Raw genomic sequence first — 20,756 nt, 5'->3', positions numbered from 1 at the left:
TGTATTTTAAAAAAAATTATGTACCCTTTAAATTAATTGATAAACGTAATTAAAAAGATAATAAACTTATTTCCTAATCTAAAAAATTAAGCTACCTTAACGAAAAGGCTTGCATTTAATTACTAGATCTTTGGTAATGTGCGACTGTATTATTTTTAATTGACTATTTTGCCTCATTGTTAAAGAATTACTGCTATGTACTTCACTTTTTTCATGCACATATTATTTTATTACTATATTTGAATTAAATGTCACATGTACTCATTGAATAACTAATTTGAATGTATAGTCAACTGGTTTTTGTTTGAGCTCGTAAATAAGATGATTATAATTCTTATCCCATGCCCTCACCTTAGTAACCAGTAGAATATTCTCTTTAAAGATTATATAAATATATTAATTATTATCGAACTAAAAATAATATCAGAAGAAAACATTTATTTAAAATTTCTATGCAGAAATACTAGAAACAAATTTTTTTAGAGGAATGACTAAATTTTCAATTCAAAATGAGTGTTGTGGATTAAAACTGAAACGTGTAGTAATAGAAATAAAAAAAAAACTTAAATTGAAATAATAAAAATAGTTGTAAAGCCTTGATTAATATAGAAAAGTGAGACACACACACAAAGACACACAGACGCAGGTACACGTATTTGTAGGTGTATATAGATAGGCTTGTGTAGTTAGAGCATTAAAAAGGCCATCCATTAAAGGCTGTGGTTTTCAATCATCACTCCTCTCCCTCTGCCGTACAGACTCCTCTCTCTACATCGCTCTCCCCTTGGGTAAAATCTCTCTGCAATTTTCTCGTTTTGTCTCCATTCTTATTAATGTAATCTCTAAACCCTACATTATTCGTTCCTTTTGTGCGCCAGATGTGTGTGTGTGTCTCTACTGTTTCTGGTCTATTGTACGTGTTTTTTAAGTGTGTAGCTTCTTAATGTGGATGACCTGCTCACGCATTCTCTTGCATTTTCATAATCTCGAGCTACTTTCTTTTTTTTTTCTCCGTTTCTGATTTGAAAATCGCGAGAAAAAAATAATTAGGTTTTTGTCGTTTTTTGTGAATTCTGGTAATGGCATTGTACCTTCCTGCTAGGGTTTGTGTTTCGTCTTTTTTCTTGTGTGTTGTTTCTTTTTTGTAATGTGGAGAGGGAGGAAATGTATATGCATGTTGTAATGTGGTGTGGTTTTAATGCGGGTTTATTTATTTATTTATTTTATTTTGAATTTGCGTATTGTGATAAATAGTATAGTAACTAATTTGATGGCATTTTATTGTTTCTTTTGTTGAGCTTTCTTGGTTGTGCAAAGATTTGGTGAAGGCGCCGAAAGGCAAAGATGAGTAACGAAGAAGAGAAGAAGTGTCCACTTTGTGCTGAGGAGATGGATTGGACTGACCAGCAGTTCATGCCCTGCAAATGTGGTTATCAGGTGATGATTTGTTACGTTGGAAACTTTCCTCTCTTTGTTCGTAGTTGGAGGTAGCTCTATGTGCATACTGCGTCGTCTATTTTGTTTTCTATTTTTGGAGGTAGTGTTGCTGATTTCTATGTGGAAGGAGTTTCATATGATATCTGATGCCATATAGTATAAATTAAATGGAAAATTTGGGATTATTACTGCCTCAAGGATTACTTTGATGACCTTCGCTTATCCATTTCATTTAAAGTTCGCTGGATTTGTGGATTATGTGATCAGTTATGCCTTTGATTTTGAGAATCTTTGAACTTTTAATATGTGACAGCTGCAACGGCTGCTCCAGATTTTTATATTTATGTTGCAAGAGGTGATCTCTGGCCTAGGGGATCCAGTTATGAGATTAGCTATGGTTTAAGAAGCATTTTACAAATTTGGTCATGCTGCAGAACTGGCATATATTTTCACTCAAAATAGTTGTTTGTATGTATGCCAGAAGTTACGTACCATATTCTATCATCATTTTCATGTTTACATGAAGAGGGATAATGTTATCTAAATCCTTGTTTTCCTTGGAAACTTGTTGCTGAGTTTCCATTCTAAGCATGTAATTGTTTGCATTACAGATATGTGTTTGGTGTTGGCATCACATAATAGACATGGCAGATAAAGATGCAACAGAGGGGCGATGTCCTGCTTGTCGGACAATCTATGAGAAGGAGAAAATTGTTGCAATGCAAGCAAATTGTGAAAGGTGGTTACAATGTTGTTTCTTGTCCCCCTTTTATGTAAATCTAACAGTTCAATTAATACTTTTATACGACACAGGTCAATGTCAAAAGTTTCTAACAGGAAAACTAAACAACCAAAGGCCAAGCCAAAGGCTACTGAAGTAAAGAAGGATTTGACCAATATCAGAGTGATTCAACGGAAAATGGCATATGTGATTGGACTACCTCTTACCCTGGCTGATGAAGATGTAAGTAGCAGTTTTATTAAATTGGTTGCAAGATATCCAGCTACATTCTGATAAAAAGAAATTGCTTTCATATTCTCGTGTTTTGTTTTGATGAACTTCTACTTGTCATTGCTTGTTTCATGCTAGTTCTAATTAGATATGACTTGTGATCTGCCTCAACAGTTGTTGCTGCGGAATGATTATTTTGGTCAGTACGGGAAAGTGACCAAGGTCTCACTTTCACGGACTGCTGGTGGGGCCATTCAACAGTTTATCAATGATACATGCAGCGTGTGAGTTTACTCTAGCAAATATGTTAATCTTTCTTCAACTAATGTAGGCGGTTATACTCTGTAAAATGTCACACTATTAAATTTTAAACTTGTTCCTGTCAGCTTTATCATGCATCCTTAACTTCTATGCTCTGTAACAGCTTGGTCCAAGTACCATTGTCTTTATATGATTTGGCAATATTTGGCCAAAAATTATTAAGATAACTTAGATTTTTGATCTAAACTAGATCCCTCTATAGATCTAGAAATGAAATCGAAATTGAGAAATGCATTCTTTTTATGTTGTTTATATTTCAAATCCCTGGCTTTATGTTTTAAGGTAACTGATGTGGTAGGAAGTATCTTGCTTGTGGTTTTCCTCAAATACAGAATTAAGATTTGAAGATGATTGTAGACTTGCATCCACCCTAGCTAGCCTTCTCAAATGGGTGAATTTTTTTTTTTTTTGTTTTTTCACCATCCATCCACCCATTCAGTTGATGATCACATTGAAGGATATGCTAGACTAATGCTTATACAACATATTAAAACTGTCATGAGAGGACTTTCATGTTTAGTACTCCCTCTGGGCCATAGAAACATGAAGATATAAATGGGTAAACTTTTAGGAAATCTAGTGTTGTTTGTACTGTGAATGGGGAAAAGGGTCTATTTTTAAAATTACTTTTCACACAATTCCAGAACAAAATTGTTTCTCATACGATTCCATTTTTAAATTTGTTTATTCTCTCTATTCCTAATTCTTTTTAATATGGATCTTCAGATACATAACATATGCAAAAGAGGAGGAGGCATTGCGATGTATTCAATCAGTTCATGGATTTGTCCTGGAAGGTAGATTTTTGAGGTAAGCATCTTCACCATTCCTTTCTTGGGCCATAAAAATGCATCCAACTTTGAACTTTATATTTAACACTACTTGTGCAGAGCATCATTTGGAACTGCAAAATACTGTCATGCTTGGCTAAAAAACATGGTATAGAGATGTTTTATTTGTTATTTATTTCATTTCATATCGTACCATGAGGTTAAACAATTATTTTGGTTTGTTGTTATTTTGTTTCAGCCTTGCAACAATCCTGCTTGTTTATATTTGCATAGTATTGGGGCTGATGAAGACAGTTTTGGAAAAGATGAGGTTGCTGCAGTTCACACGAGGTATCATGATGTGTACAAACATTTCTCTTTTCTCTGCTCTGACTTCCAGCATTGGCCTCTGTTGGGTCTGTCTCTTTCGATAATCATTTGCATACAACCCCATGAACTCAGTGCTTGTGATATGATCAAACTGCAGTTTAGGACGTGGTAATCTTTTTTTTGTAGGAGTCAGACTGTACCTGGATTATATAATAGTTCCTATTTCCAGAAAATTAACTTTATTTAGAATTATGATGCAGCTGATATAAGTGCGTGTCTTTTCTCTTCTTATTTATGTTAAAAGCATGAGAACTAGACACCATTTATATGCTAACCCAGGCTGATATATGGTCTTCTGTTAACCTGTATGTAGTTTATGTCGCCTGGTCTTTAGTATTTTGGAAATGCGATTCAACATGCATTTGGCACCAATTCTTCTGGAACAATAATGGATCACAAACTTGTCAGCTAGCATCCTCATAGCAGTGATGTTGTAAATATGTACTCATTAATTGGTTATTGGTGCTTTTCTTTTTTACTTTGGCTTGACCTATTTTGTTGGATGATTTTCTTTACCAGTTGTTTAGTTTGGGTATATATTCATGAGCAATGGGTGAGCTTATTAGATTTATTTCTTCATATGAAAATTAATGTGCTGTATTTTTACTGTCTCTGAAATGTCCATTTTGGTTTTGAAGGAGTAGAGTTCAACAAATTGTTGGTGCTGCCAACAATGTCATAAAGCGCTCTGGCACTGTGCTGCCTCCTCCGTTAGATGATGTCCATATTAGTTCTGATACTTTTAGTGATAAATCTACCACAAGAAGTAGCATATCTGTAAGTCCCACTTACGGGAATGTATCATCATTATTGTGGATGCCATGTTTCAAGTTTTGCTGAACCTTCATCGTTTCTGATATCCTTGTCCAGGATGGAGCTCATGGTTCTGGCGATAGCACCAGTGATGTGTATCCCTATAAAGACAAGGAAGGGCCTATTGCAGTACCCCAGAAAATGTCGTCTTTTGTAGATATTGTTGGGCGGTCTAGTTCTGCTGCTCCAGAAAAAGATGGAACTAACCCTGAAGATCGGAGGATTCTTGATTTATGTTCTGAAGTATCTTCAATCACAGTTGGTGGTGAAATGCATGCAGAAGCCTCATATTCTGTTTCTTCCCTTTTTAAGATCCCCTCTTCTGATCATGGTGCAAATGGGTTTATAAATAGTGCAGAAAAACCGCTCGGAGGAGATTCTTTGTCACATAGTCACAGATATAAGGGTACATGTGGTTCAAGTCATGGGGCTTCTTTTCTTCATCCATTGTGTACTTCTCACGATTTGGAGGATTCTGATGGTGCTGCATTACACAGAAAGGCACCTAGTTTGACTGGTTTTACTCTGGATCACAATCCTGTAAATATTCAAGATGATGAGGCTTCTTTACCTATCAGATGTGTAAATTCCATATCTAATGACTCATGCCAGGAGATGAAGTTTCAAAATTCTGCTAAATCTGATAGAATATATAGAAGTTCCCAGTCATTTTCCAATGAAGAAATAGTTGAGCACTTACGGAGAATAGATAATGATAACTTGCACAATGATGATGAAAATTCTGTTTCAGATGCTGTAAAGAGCAGTATAATTTCAAATATTATGTCGATAGATTTTGATTCATGTGAAGATTCTTTGGGAATGCCTAATGGTTTATCCAGGTTACTTGATGAAACTGAAGTGTTGGGTGGTTCTTCTTGGAGTTCCCTAAATAGTGATCAATCAGGCTACTCATTTTCCAAACAAGATGGCTTTGCGAGTCAAGTGGCTGCCTCTATCCTTCCGGAATATGGAGATATCAAGGAGCCTTACTTGTGCAAGCCTCAGTTTCCAGGTAACGGAAATAATTATTATAGATTTTCTCTTTCTACTTTTGCTAAAAGGAATTATGTTCTATATTCATATAGTATATTGTTTCAGATGTGCGTACTCTATAAGAATGTAGGTTTTGCTTTATAAATCTCAGTTGCTTACAAATCACCATGATTGTTCTGTCTCTTTTATTATTCCCATACACTCTTTGACATTCATTATTGTCAAATTTGATATTAAGTTTAAGAGCTGTGAGGGAATGCCTAAAGAAAACATTTATAAGCATAATAGTATACAACTTGCATTATTAAGGATCCAATTAAGTGTGATGGCCTTATTTTGATGCTGCCAGATTGAGATTACAGCAGGCAGGGTTCTCATGTCTGCTTTAATATATTCTATTTTCTACAGTAAATAGAGCTCATAGTTTGGCTCCACCTGGATTCACGATGCCCTCCAGGGATCCGCCTCCTGGGTTTTCCAACTGCGACAGAACTGGCTCTTTGCCCCGTCCTTCATCAGGTTCATGCCTTGACCATATCTCCCACACATTGTGGCAGAGTGCTACTCCATTATTAACTCACGTTTGGTTAATGTGTTTTCTTTGTTCATAGGTGGTCGTCTGGCCAACACTTGCTCTTTCTCGAGCAATTTGTTTCAACCATCAACAGGCTTCAATGATGCTGATTTCTTTGATCCTGCAATGTTACCCAGCGGAAAAAGTAACCAAACAAATGGTTTTCAAAACACAATGTTTGAAGCTAGGCCATCCGGTACTCATGGGTTAAATGCATTTGAGGAGGAGTCCAGATTTTTGCTTATGATGCAACAGTCTGCATCTGCATGTCAAGACTCCAACTTCTCTCATATCTTTGCACCCCAGATTCCACCCTCGCAACAGGGCCTGAGTTTTGCCGGTGGTCAGAATGGCATGACCGGACTAAATGATGTATATGGCCTATCCTCAAGACTACCTGATGAAAACCAAAATCATGGTCCATCTTTCTTCACCCAGATGGAAAAGTATGGAAATGGGCATGCCTCTAATAGCAATGGTTTTGATGGGTTGCAACATAAAGGTGAGTCGGGGTTGGCAGAAGTTCAGAGAAACGAGAGACTAGGAGCGAATTACTTTTCTGGGTATGGAGGAGATCTAATGTTTAGTTCAGGCGATGTATACACCAAAGTGTTTGGACTGTAGTCGATGATCGGATTCTCGTTGCAGAAACTCTGTAGTTTGGGCAAAAAATGAAGTGTATTAAGATCGATCCAATGGAGTGCCCCACCTTTTATCTTGTTCGCCATAATTTCTGCTCTCTTCCTCTCTCTTTTCTCTCTATATGCATATGTTGATTATGTCATCTTATACATGTGTTAGAGATAGTTCAACGTCTTATGACAGAATCCCTTCCAAGTTTGTTGGGAAAAAGGATTCGATGTTTTCAATTTTTTTAAGACACTCTCCCCTCACCTTCATCTAACCCTCACCGCTGCCAACATCTCCTCCACCTTCGCTGTCGCCTTCTCCTTCCATCGTTGCTCGGATTTGCGTGTGCTCACGGCAGTGTCCCTCAATTTTTAGATGCTAGGCATAAGGTAGTATTCCAGCCTATTCCAAGGTGGGAATTTTAGTTTTATTTCAATCGTTTTCGAAAAATTCTCTCTTTTTCTCTAAAACAAATTGCCCGTATATTCTTGTCGTCAAAAAAATATATCCACCAACGTTTAATATTGAAAATCACATAAAATAAAAATTCATTTACGTTTCTGCAAACAACCACTTCCAAACATGGCCTTAAGCTGTCATCATGGCATTATCCATTACACTTGCAACAACAAAGTTAAATCTCGCAACTTCTTTCCGAATTCAGGATTTGCTTGCATCAAGAAACCGCTGATTTATCCCCTTCACATTTCTGCTGCAACGGCTTCTGGGTTCGTCTTTTCCCTCAAACCATTTTTATGAATGTTAATTACAAATAATGGGGTTTAATTTTCTTGCTATTTTTGGTGGCATAGCAATGTGAAAGAAGTTCTTCCACCTGTTCTTGATTCCTCTTCGGACCCACCAGCAATCTTTGATGGAACCCCAAAGTAATCCATTCAAAGTCGATTCTTTTTTCTCTCTTTGCTTAATAGTTTTGAATTTTTATATTCTAATTGGGTTCATTTCTTCAATTTTAGGCTTTATATTTCTTACACATGCCCCTATGCTCAACGTACCTGGATTACCAGGAACTGTAAGGTTGTGAGAATTTAGAGTTTGTTTGTTATAACTGATGAATTAGTATGTTTTGTAGTGGAATTTAAGGTTATGAGAAGCTGAATTTCCTTGTTTTAGGGACTGCAAGAAACTATCAAATTGGTGCCTATTGATCTCAAGAATAGGCCTAGTTGGTATAAGGAAAAAGTATATCCTGAAAACAAGGTGAACACTTTTGTGTTAATGTGAGTTATTTTAGATTTCAAGATAGTGAAAACTAGTTGATTTCAAGTTATTTTAGAAATTTGTTTGCATTCCCTATGTAGGTTCCATCACTAGAACACAACAATGAGGTTAAGGGGGAAAGTCTTGACTTGATTCGTTATATTGATCAAAACTTCCCAGGGCCTTCGCTTTTTCCTGATGTAAGATCTTCTACTATGTTAATATCACATATTTGATGTTTGCTTTTGTGGTAGCTCAAGTGCTGAATGACTGCAGGATCCATCCAAGGGGGAGTTCGGAGAGGAGTTGCTCTCATTCACGGGCTCCTTCCATAAAGCTGTGACTACTTCATTGAAAGAAAACAGAATCGATGAAGCTGGTGAGTTTGGATTCTAATGACAGAATTTACATCGATGAGAAGATGTAGAACTAAATACTAATTTGATTTTCCTTCCATAGGTGCTGCTTTTGATGATATTGAGAGTGCTCTCTCCAAATTCGATGATGGGCCATTTTTTCTTGGCCAGCTCAGTTTGGTGAGTGAGGCACTATACAATATTGATTTACCAACTTCTGTATGATATGAAAGTAAGACGATTTGTGGAAACCCCAATAGGGAAAGACTCTAAACATTAATTGTGTTCTTGCAGTGTTTTAAGTCTATATTCGATTCCAATGACATAATTTGAGTTAGTGATTAATGCGGGAATTGGATAGAATGCTTCATTTCATGATTTGTCTCAGGTGGATATTGCCTATGTTCCTTTCGTTGAAAGATATCAACCCTTCTTCTCCGAAGTAAAGAAGTATGATATCAGAGTAGGCAGGCCAAAACTTGCACTGTGGATTGAGGTACGTAAACAAACTCTGTGTGTGCGTGGACAATTTTATGCTTGTATTAATCATTTCATGAGAACGATATCTACAAAAAGAAAACATCAATGTTTTCCTCTAGAAATCGACATGACATTACGAGTTTCACAGGAGATGAACAAGATAGAAGCGTACAAACAAACCCAAAGAGACGCCAAAGAGCATGTCGAGAGCTACAAGAATCGTTTCTTGAAGGTTATTTTCTTAAACTCTACTTTGTTATTCTAATCTATTATCATCCTATGAGAGACATTGCTCTCTATCTGATCTGCCACCCTTTCCCTTTGCACGTGCAGTCTCCCGTCTCTTCGTGAAGTTTTTGGGTGCTGCCTAAACTCGAAAGCTGTATTGATTGAGCTCCTAATGTTACATGATCTCTCATAGGTGGTGTTATTAGAGTTCATTCCTTTTAGTGGATGTGAAGAAGAATATTTGCATTTCTCATTTAAAAAGATGGATGCAAACAAGAGATCACAACGTGTTGTAAAAGAAAATTAGAATGTGACTAAAACTAAATTAAAGATTCCATTAAAAGATAAAGCTACCAATAACATTTGAATGATTTACTAGATGGAGTCTACAAAACGTAATTAAAGGGATATTAGGCAAAATAGATATGAACAAATCCCCTACCATTTAGTTTAAAATATATCCATCTCAATAAGAAGCAATCAAAGATGGAGTATATATTTATATTGTAGAAAATAAATATATATTGTACTTGATTGACTGGAAATTGAATTTACAAGATCACTAAGAGGGATTTCTTAAAATTTTAATTATCTCTAAATAAGATATTATAATTATGAAATATATAGGAGTATAGGACCACAATGCCAAAATTAGAAATCGCACGGGATTGATTGTAGATTATAGGAAACGGATTGTAGCAACAATTAACAAAATGAGATTATTACCAAAAAAATTGTCATTATAAATGATGTAGTCGGGTATATATCACTACTATTATACAACGAAATGCCAAATTTTGCCAATATAAACATTGCCTCATCTATACTATATAATAATAAATATACATCAATCAAGTCATATTCTAATGCTTATAGCATCCTAATCCAAAATCAAGACCAAATCTCCATCTTTAGATTTTAAAATGAGTGGATGAGATTAAATTTTGCGAATCTCAATAAATAGTAGACAAAATATCAACAAAAGGGTAATATCATCATTATGTTATCATATGATAATTTTCGTGAATGTTTTTTTATATCAACATAGTGTATTACAAATATCAACAAATATCACATAAGAATATCGACACTAGTACAAGAAAATATCAACACATATTTATTGAGAATTTTATTTTATTAAGATTTTTACATGGTTTTATTGAGATTTTTTATGTATTTGTTGATAAAAATCTGGTTATCAACATTCACGAAAACTAAAATAAAAAATATCAAATTTCATCATCCGAACGTCGTCGGAACATATGCAATTGAGATCTCGTTGGAATCCTTATAAAATTATCTTTAGTTTGATATATTTTTTGCGAAAAAATAATTTAAATCGAGAGAGTTACGTAAATTTAAAGTTTTAACATGATTTTAATGAAAGAGAATTGACATTAATATCCTTTAATTTTATTTATTAATTTTTTTAATTAAAAATATAATCCACGTGACATTATTTCAATCGTTAGATCTTCTAATCTAATAACTAAAATTTAATTTTTGTTTGAAATTGCTAATGAGTTAATCACTGCACTACATCAATATATTGAATAATGAAATGACAAATGTTCATGCATTTATATAGTGGCTTCAAAGACAATATAATGAAATGACAAATGTTCATGCATTTATATAGTGGCTTCAAAGATTTGATTTTGTTGTCTACTGAATTTGGTATGCCTTAGTTTTTAAATAATCAGTTTGTTATTTTGGGCTGAAGCTGTTGTTTATTTTGCATAAATTATCCGAGAAGAAGCAAAATCTCCCACTCCGATAACATTTTCCATTGGTCGATTCAGATAAAGATTCGTGATTTTTCTAGTGACTTCAATGATTTGATTTTGCTATCTGTTGAATTGGGTATGCATTAGTTTTCTAATAATCCCTAAGTTATTAATTTTGGATTAGTTAATTTAGGATTTGAGATTAGTTTTAATATTTTTTTGAAATTTATGAATTTATAATTATTGTTTTTTTTAATGTACGTCGCAATTCCTTGTAAAGTTCTTTAAAATGGAAGTGTACAAATTTAACTTAAAAATGCTAAAATGTTAATCAGGACGAAATTTGGTACAAGAAAATTTCACTTAGTTTTTTTTTTGTGTGAGAAAGCAGATCACTGCTTGATTATAAAGATAAAATAGCGAGCATAAGAAATACCAAGTCTATCGTGCAACATCCAAATACTAACTCCTTTAGGAAAACTATATGCGTAATGAGATTGAAAATCCGCAGCAAAATTTGCCTCCATATGCAAATGGTTTGACCACCACCGAATCAAAATCTGGAAGCAAGTCACGCACGCCTTGCACTATAGATTTACAATTGATGGACACTTCAAAGTCCCTCTTGATCATTGAGATTCTAATAAAACTGTCACTTTCCACCTCCAAATTTCGGAAGCCCAAAGCTTTCGCGAACGTAAACCATGGGAGCAGGCAGGCACCAGAGTTCAGCCAACAAAATGAAGCATAACCCAATATTTACCACAAAACCATACTCCAAGAACCTGTTGCATCCCGAAAGAGGCCACCTTTATGCTCTTGTATTTCCACTTTAGACTTGGTCATTTGTGGTACTTTTAGTGCTGAGATTTCAGGTTCATGATATATGATATATTCTATTTCATTTTAATCGCTATTTATAAAATTTATAAGTAACCTCTACCTTTAATTATTAGTAGTATCTCACCCCTGTGATAACACAAGAAACTCCCTCCGTCCCAAGGAAGATGACCTCTTCCTTGGGTGACATGGAATTTTATGTAACTTTATTTTGTGTGTTAAGTGCAGAGAGTGAAGTAAGAGAGAGAACAAAATAGAGATAAATGTGTTTCCTTTTTTGGCAATGGGTCATTTTGGTTAGGGCAAACCAAAAAAGAATGTGGGTCATCTTCAATAGGACGGTGGGAGTACTTTATATTTTTTAAAAAATATATTAACATTAAATTTTTATGTATCAAAAAATATAAAATAAAAAAAAAATCATTAAAATTAGCTTAGAAGTGTAAATTAAAATCTCTTATACATCAAATTAGCTTAGAAGTGTTAAAATGTTGAATTAATTGTCAAACAAAGCGAACTATAAAGTACAGATTTAAGGTGGCCAACTCAGAACGCCTTCCCTTCCCTTTCTTGATACTTTACTAATAAAGTTTTCATCTTACTAAATAAAGATTTATTATTGAGGGATGAAGCAATATTGATCTTATTAGCAATTCGAAACAAATGTTTTTAAATGTAAATGCACATGCATGAGACATGTCAATTGTAATTGGAAAGGTAAAAAAATTTATAACTCATTTTTTTATAAATTTAGTTTATCTATACATATATAAAAGAGTAGTTTTCTAAAAATTTACATGAATGCAATGGTAATTAATTCAAATTTATATAATAATTTTGGATACAGTTTTGAAGTCCTAATTCAAACTAAATATACTTATGTGGTTCTCCTCCCATAGTTGCTGACTTGCTGCTTTTGATGAGATTGAGAGTGCTTTATCCAAATTTGATGATTGACCATTTTGTCTTGGCCAGCTTAGTTTGGTGAGTGAGACATTATGCAGTATATTGATTGATTTACCAACTTCTATGTGATATGAATGTATGGAAACTGCAATAGGTGAAGATGCTAAACATTCATTGTGTGCTTGCAGTGTTTTAAGTCTATGGTAGATTCAAAATGACATGAATTGAGTTAGTGAGAAAATTTGACATTACGAGTTTCATAGGAGATGAACATGATAGAAGCATACAAAGAAACCCGAAGAGACACCAAAGAGTATGTGAGAGCTACAAGAGTCTTTTCTTGAAGGTTTCTACTTTGTTATTCTAACATCATCTTATGAGCGACACTGCTCTCGAACTGATGACACTCTTTCCCTTTGCACGTGCAATCTCCCTAGTCCCGTCTCTTCTGTCAAGTCTTTCGGTGCTGCCTAAACTCGAAAGCTGTATTCATTGAGCACCTAATGGATGATATGAACAATCTCTCTTAGGTGTTATCATGTTTATTTCTTTGACTAGAGGTAAAATTCCCATTTGCAAGTTGCAACAATGGGGTTGTCAACAGCAAGCTGGATGTAAAGAAGAATATATGCATTTCTCATTTATAGCTCAAAAAGATGGATGCAAACAAGATTTAACAATGGTTTGTAACAGAATCGAATCTACACAGTATTCAGACTCTTGAGAATCATCGTACCAACATATAATTTGGTCAATCTATTATTTGTGCTATACGTATGGCTGCTGAGACGACTCACCCCAGTTGGCATGGCTTCTTTTGCTAGCCAAATCTCAAACAGACTAAAATGAGGCTGTTCCGCTCCTGTTACTGATAATAGTTGTGGCTGTTGTGATTCGAACTTGCAAGGAAGGGTCACTGAAGGCTGTGGAAAGCTGTTGTAGGAAATTGTGCCCGATTGGTCAATGGCACGGCAGAAGTGAAGTATGGAGAAGTTGCGGAAGAGAATCCTGATGATGCTGCAGAAGAAGCCAATATGGGGACTGGGGTGGCCATACCATGGCTTGGCATTTTCCATGGCCAGTTTGAGCTGTATCCAGGCAAAGGAACAGCTTCACCACTCATTCTTGTAGCTAATTCCTGTCAAAAATATAATTATTACTGTTATTCTTCAGCAAGTTCATGACTCAAATTATGCATCTTTTATTATAGAAATGAAGCTTCGTTTCGACTTATATCCAATGTGTCAATGTTTGTTACTACTACTTGCGTCACTAGCTTTTTTTTTAGTTTCACCTTATCGTTTGGGGTAAAACCAGAATAGATGCCAGCCCACATGGTAGGATACTTTTGTATTAGTTCTTGAGGGACAGAGATTGGCTCGACCTATAAAATTACACAGATCATAAGATGAAGGAAAACTACTGTCCTAGCATCGGTGAAGACATTCATTTTCTTTTTGAAGCCAGCAACAAAAATGCATATCCATGAAATGAAGCTCTCCAGCTTTAGTGAAATTTTGAAATGAATCTAATAGCTGTATACCTTTAATCTCTTCCCATCGGGAGCAGGATAATGCTGATTTCTGGTAGTGTCATTCCCATCGGAAGATAAAGACATCCCGAGGTTGAGATCAAGACTGCTGCCATTACCTAGAATTGCAGCAAAAAGATACCAAGTTAGCCACTGTGCGGACAAGACAAGAAAAATTGATATTCAGTAAAAACGAGGTTGAAACTAAGATAGTGATTTGCCATATACCTCCATTTCTGGAGCTTAAGTTCATCTCCTTGTCATAGTTGCTAAACTCAAATTTTGCAATGGCTTCTCTCCCATTAGATTTGATGGCTGCTTCATCATATGCCCTGAATCCACAACATGAAACGGAAGCTTTTTATGCGAGACAACAAAAATGAATTCGTCTTAGCACAACACAGCGTCTAATGACATATGAATTCATGATCACAAGGACCTTGCAGCCTTTATTTTGCTCTCGAATAACCGTTATAGTATCGTATCATACAGATAAAAGGGATTCCTCTCTCCATTTAATTAACTATCCTAAACAAGTACTCCAAAACCAGAAACCTTCATGCATTAATCATGATTAGATGAATGCATAAACATCTCACAAACACCATGTATAAGGAATTAAATCAAGCTCTTGTAATCAGTCAAATGAAGCAATGAAATAATCCAAGAAAAGCGCTTACTTCTTTCCAACGAATTGACCCATTCTTGTATCCCAACGACCACATTTGTGCAGAGTTACGCCTCTATACTTGGAGCTTCCCCGGGCGAACCCATTGCTCTGGCGACGCAGAATGTGAACAAACTCTTCCTTCGACAAACTCTTCATCTGCAAATCTCCAACCGCATAAGCACAAATAGAGTGACAAGATTCCAAATGTTGGCCACAAAAGCTTAAACACCTCCAAACCTGTTTCATCTCCTCATCATAATCACTGATGGTGAAATTGATGTCAGCATCAACCCCACGGAACTTGATTGCAGCTCGATCATATGCCCTAAACAAGTATTCCAAAATATGATCAGTATTAATAACTAATTAATCAAGAACACACATCCAAAATTCTTATTATGAACCAAGATTCTTACCGAGCTGCAGCATGTGCTGTATCAAACCCTCCTGATAGAAATCAATAAACGAATCACTAAAACAGATACATAAATTGATATTTGCAAACCAAAGCTATACAATAGCTCCGTGTTCTTACCCAAATAGACTTGTTTTCCACAATCCCTGCAACAAAAGGCCAATACTCAGTAAAAGGACCACATAAAACAAACAAATCCACCACCTAACTCCATTCAATCAGTGATCTCATCCGCAGATTCAACACTCATCTTTCCACAGATCACAGTCCACCACAATTCAACCGTTTAATTTGAAAAGCAATTGAAAAGCAAAACAGAATTTCTCCAAATTAGGCATGCATGGAAGGTAAGCAGACAAGCAGACCAACCAAATATGAGATTCCCATCTTCCAGTCCTACGGTAGAAGGTAACTCCACGATACTGAGAGCTCCTGGAGCGGGGCCCACGCCTGCTCTTCTTCGGCTGCACCGGAGCAGCCTCCGGCAACTGCGCCTTATAAATCCCCAATTCCACCCTGCCGGAGTCCTCCGGCACCGACAGATTCAGCCAATACTTCTCCCTAACCAGCGGCGGCGGCGCCGAATCGGCGATCGGGAACAGCTGCAGCTCGCTCCCTCCGACGCTGACGTCATCCTCGATCTCGATCACGTACTTGTCGAGGATTGAGAAATTGAGCGTGGAGACGGATTTCGCCGGAGTCCAGGTGCTGCTGTCGACCTCGGCGGCGGCGGCATTATTGGTGGCGGAGGTGGTCGTGGAGGCGACGGAATCGGCGGTGGTGGCGGCGTTGTGGAAGCTGAGCTCGTCGTCGGAGAAGGCGGCGCCAACATTCAGATCCAACATTTCACTCTCTGGTGCGTGGAATAGTGTGAAATGATGGTAGTTGAAGAGAAAATCGTTGAAATCAGATGAAGAATGTAGAGAGAGAAAGTGAGGAAAACGGAATCTGTAACTGTATATGCATTTGTTTGAAAAAATTGCAACAAGAAAAAACCGAGGGATATAGATACAGGCAGCGAGGTGTATGTAAATATGTATGTATATGCAGAGAGAGAGAGAGTTGGAAAAGGGAAGTCAGAGGAGTTGCATTTTAATTGGGTGGTTTGCTTTAATGAAGAAGAAGGAAGAAGAATAAAAAAGAAGGGTTGATTAATAATGTGAAATAAATGTAGCTCTCTTTCAACTTGTTCAACCTTAGCTTTCTATTCTCATTTTTCCTTGCTAATCAAGGTGGCCTCCAATTAACATTATTTGGTCTCATTTTTCTGAATACATATCAAGGAAAAATAGCATTAGAGAAATGCTTTTCAAATTGAGAGTAGCTAAAAATAAGAATGATTGACATATTCTATGCAAATAAGAGAATGAAAATATTGAATACTACTTGTTTCGTCCACAAAATATTATCCATGTTTGACTCAACGTGAGTTTTAAAAAATATGAAGAAAAAATAAGTTGAAAATGTTAGTGGAATGAGAGTCTCTCGTTTATATATTAGTTTTATACTCTCTCCTTTCATAGTAATAGAGTCATTTTGCTATTTTGGTACGTTCTATAGTAATAGAGTCATTTTTCTTTTTAGTAAAAGTCGACACATTTTTCCACACCTACTTTGCATTTACTTACTTTTTTCTCTATTCATCTCTCTACCTTTTTTATTTTCTACTTTATTTTCCATTTACTTAACTCACTTAACACAATTTTTCTTAATCTCCGTGCCGAAAAGAAACGCCTCCATTACTATGGAACGAAGGAAGTGTGAGTGTAAAAAATTAGTGGAAAGTGGGTCTATTTACCAAAAATAGAAAAAAAAAGAAAATTGACATTTTTTCACAGACGGACCAATATAACAAAATTGTACAACGCTTCACAGACGGAGGGAGTACTTCATTTTCTCCTATTAGCCTTCTAGTAACCTTTAGTATTAGGATTTCTCATTTTATCTTCCCAAATACATCAAACCTAACTGAGATTTATTCGAGAATAAACGATTCATATGAGATGTCTTAGAACTAATGTGAAAGGATGGTGTCTTCTGGACATCCCTTTGCACCAAGGTTTTTATTGAATGTTGTTAGGGAATGTCCATGATCAAGAGTTTCATGAAGAGGTATGTTGTGCTGATTGTCGGTTGTCTCTGATTGTCTATCAATTCCCTGACAATAGGTGATTCTACTTGTTCATTGTGGTTTTGTTTATTTGATTTGGGTGTTGTTTTAGACTTTTTATATTTGTTTGCTTTTTCCGATCTTTGCTGTGTTAATGGTTTGTGCTTGCGTTTTTGTTTAGTAAGTTATCTCTTGTTGTTGTTGTTTTATTCGCATCTTGCTAGTTTTGTCCTTTGATGTCTCAATTTTATTAATTATCGATATTTGGTTTGAGTATTTGATTTTTTTTTAAAAGAATTCATAGTTAGTAATTTTGTACCTAACTCAAAATAGTGTTAATCGAAACACTAACCACAAATTAATGCTTTGCAATTGTCAACTTCATTTATACCACACTCTTATTAAACTTCTTAATAACCAAATTTAGGTTTCGGTTTACAAAATCAATCTTCATTTAGGTAATTAATTATGAATCCAGCATTATTATAATATCTAACAAGTATGATTTCATACATTTAAATGGATTATATCATAGACATATAAACATTACTACTAGTAAGAATGGACTATAGATTAGATCATAGAATAAGAGTGGCATAACACACATTCCTCCAAATTTATTTAATGCACGAGTACATAAATGACAAGTGCAGCACTAATTTTAGAAAGAATATTTAACTTCGATATTTATGAAAATTATAAAATAAAAATGTTAATAACAAATTTTAAAATATTAAAATCAAATTTAATTATAAAATAAAATAAACAGTGGAGTAGTAACAAATATACTAAAAGTCCATTAAATAAATGTGGTGCTCACATATATTTGCTCTTTCCCTTTTTCAGCAGCCGGACCATTATGGAGTAGTTCTTGACTAACCCATTATCATATTATTTTCTCCATTTAGAAATACATTCAGTTGCAATAACCAATTAATGTATTATTAAAATGGATGACGACTTGGTGCAGATAAGTAATTATAGTTGACAAATAATTTTATTTTTCAGTAGAGTTGAGGCGAAACCAACCTAACCTATTACTTGGGGATACTTTGTATTACTACTATATACACTAAAGTGTGCTACAAGTTGAGATTTACAAAAATACTCACCTTAAAATATTCAAAACCAAGCAAACTTAATTAATCTTGTATTTAGAATAAAACTTAAATTTATTGGCCACTAGTTTTTCATTCTCATATGTATGAAAAATTGAAACACGGGAATATTTTGAGTTAATTAACTAGAAAGTATATTTACCCCCTTAAAATGAAATACCTTGGTTGGCAGGATTCTATCTGAGAAAGTAATCTGATTTCTTAAATTTTAAATTTCTACGTTTGTTTCGGTTTTTAATCAAACTGGGAAAGTAATCAGAATCCGAGAACAAGGAAAGTTAGTACAACTTTCCAGGATTCTGAATTCTAACTTTTCTTAGGTATTCTTTTTTCCAATTTTAGGATTCTTACATATTTAAGCAATATAGTATATTATTATTATTATTATTAGTTACTATATTTTAAAAATAATTTAAAATTATAAATTATACTTAATTTCACTATAATAAATAACTATAATTAAAATTATCATAATTATAAATATATTTTATAATAATTCATAATATTAATTAATAATTTATTAATAATTAAAATAAAATTATATATATAAATTGTATAATGAATAATAATTATTATATTTTATAAACTATTATTAATCAATAAAGTTATAGTGCAATTTTAATTTATAAAATTTATTCAACTATGATGTCTGTAAATGTTATAATTACAATATAATAAATGAGTATAATAATCCATGTAATTATAATTATAATTATATTATTATATATTATGATGGATAATCCATATTTAAACTATCCATTGTAATGACAAATATAATAATATAGTTATAATTATTTATAATTAATAATATATTAAAAAAATTTACAATATTATTCGTTTTTATAAATAAAAAAATAAAAAAATAAAAAGTATATTTTTAGTTTGGTGTTTAAATTAAGTATAAATTTAAAATTTTGATATTCCCCGAACACATGAAAGTAATATTACTAGGATTCATATTCCCGAGATTCATTTTCTCAGGAATCATTTTCCTTGCCAACCAAACATGGCCATAGTACTACTTGTAAATATTGTAGAGACAATGCTTGAGACTAGAAATTTGGTCTAATTCTGATATTTCCTACACAATTGGTCTAAAATTATAAATTTTATATTTCATGTGTTATTTCTCAATCCGACTCAAATAAGATATTTTCCACGAAAACTTATTCTAAGTATAGAACTGTAAAATGTTTATGTTATTCTTTTTTATCCCTTCTTAGGTTCATGGCAAATGAGATAAAAAAAAATCACATTGATTTAGTTATGTCAAATAGGATAAAAAAAGTCAGGTGTGTTAGTCAGAAATAACATTTTGGAATAGGTAAAATTATACTCTCTCACAATTTAAAGAGTCATTTTGTCATTTTGGGTTGTTCATGATTTATAGAACCATTTACTAATTTATTCTACTTTTAGTATGCAGACCTCATATTCTACTAACTTTCTGTACTCACAACCCATTATAAAACTAATATTAAAAATGGGTCACACATTCCACGCACTTTCTCTAAACTTTTTTCACAAAGTAAAATAATTTCTTAAAACTCATCCCGAGTTAAAAGGGCTTTTTAAATGATGGAGAAAGGAAGTATATACTCCCTTCATCCCATAAAAATATGTGCACTTTCCATTTTCATACATCCCACAAAAATATGTGTATTTCATTTTTGGAAAGTTACATCAATTTTATAATTTAGGTCTCACTATCCACTAATACTACTTTAACTACAATTCATATCCTCTCTCTTACTTTACCATACCATTCTCATCCGCTCTCTTACTTTATCAATTTTGTCTTAATATTCGTGTTATATCCATTGTTTATATTTTTATGGGACGGAGGGAGTATATTTTTTAAATTTACGAGAAATACTATAACTAGTCAAAAGTTTGTGAGATATACCATCAAATATATGCATATTGGCATGATTTCATGCCTCCGTATCATTACTAAAGAAACAAGTTTAAAGAAGTTTTTTTTTTAAATTAAATTTAGGTTTGCATATTCATCATTTAAATAGTAGAATGTTTTGACTATCAGCCCTACTAGTTACTTATAAATAGGGACGTTAATGTAGCCCGCAATCCGTGGATGTAATAGCCTGTCAAATTTTTAGGGTTAGGGCTGAAAATTTCTAGCCCGATAAAATAACAGCCCGACTAGTCCACACCCGATTAGCCCGCAACCCGTTAGGGTCAGATCCGAAAACCCGATGGGCTGGCCCGAAAACTCGATAAAATTTCTATCGTTCTATTTGTTTGACTCTA

General features: G+C 34.2%; 3 protein-coding genes across 5 annotated transcripts; 2 read left to right on the top strand and 1 right to left on the bottom strand.

The window, feature by feature from the left end:
- The first annotated feature begins 643 nt into the window (after positions 1 to 643).
- Positions 644 to 6,983, top strand: LOC125213735 (uncharacterized). Of its 2 annotated transcripts, none has more exons than XM_048114442.2 (12): positions 644 to 788; positions 1,299 to 1,437; positions 2,049 to 2,176; positions 2,251 to 2,401; positions 2,564 to 2,673; positions 3,437 to 3,520; positions 3,601 to 3,649; positions 3,740 to 3,831; positions 4,509 to 4,647; positions 4,741 to 5,698; positions 6,088 to 6,198; positions 6,291 to 6,983. In XM_048114442.2, exons 2-12 carry the CDS (start codon positions 1,345 to 1,347, stop codon positions 6,875 to 6,877), a joined length of 2,502 nt encoding a protein of 833 aa, XP_047970399.1. In that variant the 5' UTR covers positions 644 to 788; positions 1,299 to 1,344; the 3' UTR covers positions 6,878 to 6,983. The 2 variants fall into 2 exon arrangements, with proteins under 2 accessions (XP_047970399.1, XP_047970398.1); XM_048114441.2 differs by having other exon boundaries at positions 704 to 835.
- Positions 6,984 to 7,416: 433 nt separating this feature from the next.
- LOC125213736 (glutathione S-transferase L1-like) lies at positions 7,417 to 9,444 on the top strand. Its single transcript, XM_048114444.2, has 10 exons — positions 7,417 to 7,611; positions 7,696 to 7,770; positions 7,861 to 7,921; positions 8,018 to 8,104; positions 8,206 to 8,304; positions 8,381 to 8,483; positions 8,564 to 8,640; positions 8,849 to 8,956; positions 9,089 to 9,172; positions 9,274 to 9,444. The coding sequence occupies exons 1-10, from the start codon at positions 7,466 to 7,468 to the stop codon at positions 9,289 to 9,291; spliced, it is 858 nt and encodes a 285-aa protein (XP_047970401.1). The 5' UTR covers positions 7,417 to 7,465; the 3' UTR covers positions 9,292 to 9,444.
- Positions 9,445 to 13,256: 3,812 nt separating this feature from the next.
- On the bottom strand, positions 13,257 to 16,415 carry LOC125216910 (ethylene-responsive transcription factor RAP2-7-like). Of its 2 annotated transcripts, XM_048118696.2 has the most exons (9): positions 15,627 to 16,415; positions 15,378 to 15,403; positions 15,259 to 15,289; positions 15,080 to 15,167; positions 14,853 to 14,998; positions 14,401 to 14,504; positions 14,185 to 14,291; positions 13,936 to 14,025; positions 13,257 to 13,779 (listed from the first exon to the last, which is right to left on the bottom strand). In XM_048118696.2, the coding sequence occupies exons 1-9, from the start codon at positions 16,100 to 16,102 to the stop codon at positions 13,555 to 13,557; spliced, it is 1,293 nt and encodes a 430-aa protein (XP_047974653.2). In that variant the 5' UTR covers positions 16,103 to 16,415; the 3' UTR covers positions 13,257 to 13,554. The 2 variants fall into 2 exon arrangements, with proteins under 2 accessions (XP_047974653.2, XP_047974654.2); XM_048118697.2 differs by lacking the exon at positions 13,936 to 14,025 and having other exon boundaries at positions 15,627 to 16,414.
- Positions 16,416 to 20,756: the final 4,341 nt, after the last annotated feature.

This window comes from Salvia hispanica, chromosome 3 (genome assembly GCF_029641045.1).
Source record: "Salvia hispanica isolate PSC_SH4W2 chromosome 3, Shi_PSC_v1, whole genome shotgun sequence".
Classification (NCBI taxonomy): domain Eukaryota; kingdom Viridiplantae; phylum Streptophyta; class Magnoliopsida; order Lamiales; family Lamiaceae; genus Salvia; species Salvia hispanica.
Note: the sequence above shows the minus strand (reverse complement) of the source record. Positions and strands in the feature narration are given on the sequence as shown.

Excerpts from the sequence above, each read along its gene's own strand:
- LOC125213735 (XM_048114442.2), top strand. The coding sequence starts at position 1,345 with ATGAGTAACGAAGAAGAGAAGAAGTGTCCACTTTGTGCTGAGGAGATG. Across the intron at positions 1,438-2,048 it reads CCTGCAAATGTGGTTATCAG|ATATGTGTTTGGTGTTGGCA; the intron begins GTGATGATTTGT and ends TTTGCATTACAG. Across the intron at positions 3,521-3,600 it reads CTGGAAGGTAGATTTTTGAG|AGCATCATTTGGAACTGCAA; the intron begins GTAAGCATCTTC and ends CTACTTGTGCAG.
- LOC125213736 (XM_048114444.2), top strand. The coding sequence starts at position 7,466 with ATGGCCTTAAGCTGTCATCATGGCATTATCCATTACACTTGCAACAAC. Across the intron at positions 7,922-8,017 it reads GGATTACCAGGAACTGTAAG|GGACTGCAAGAAACTATCAA; the intron begins GTTGTGAGAATT and ends TCCTTGTTTTAG. Across the intron at positions 8,105-8,205 it reads AAGTATATCCTGAAAACAAG|GTTCCATCACTAGAACACAA; the intron begins GTGAACACTTTT and ends TTCCCTATGTAG.
- LOC125216910 (XM_048118696.2), bottom strand. The coding sequence starts at position 16,102 with ATGTTGGATCTGAATGTTGGCGCCGCCTTCTCCGACGACGAGCTCAGC. Across the intron at positions 15,290-15,377 it reads TGGAAAACAAGTCTATTTGG|GAGGGTTTGATACAGCACAT; the intron begins GTAAGAACACGG and ends GATTTCTATCAG. Across the intron at positions 14,999-15,079 it reads ATGATGAGGAGATGAAACAG|ATGAAGAGTTTGTCGAAGGA; the intron begins GTTTGGAGGTGT and ends GGAGATTTGCAG.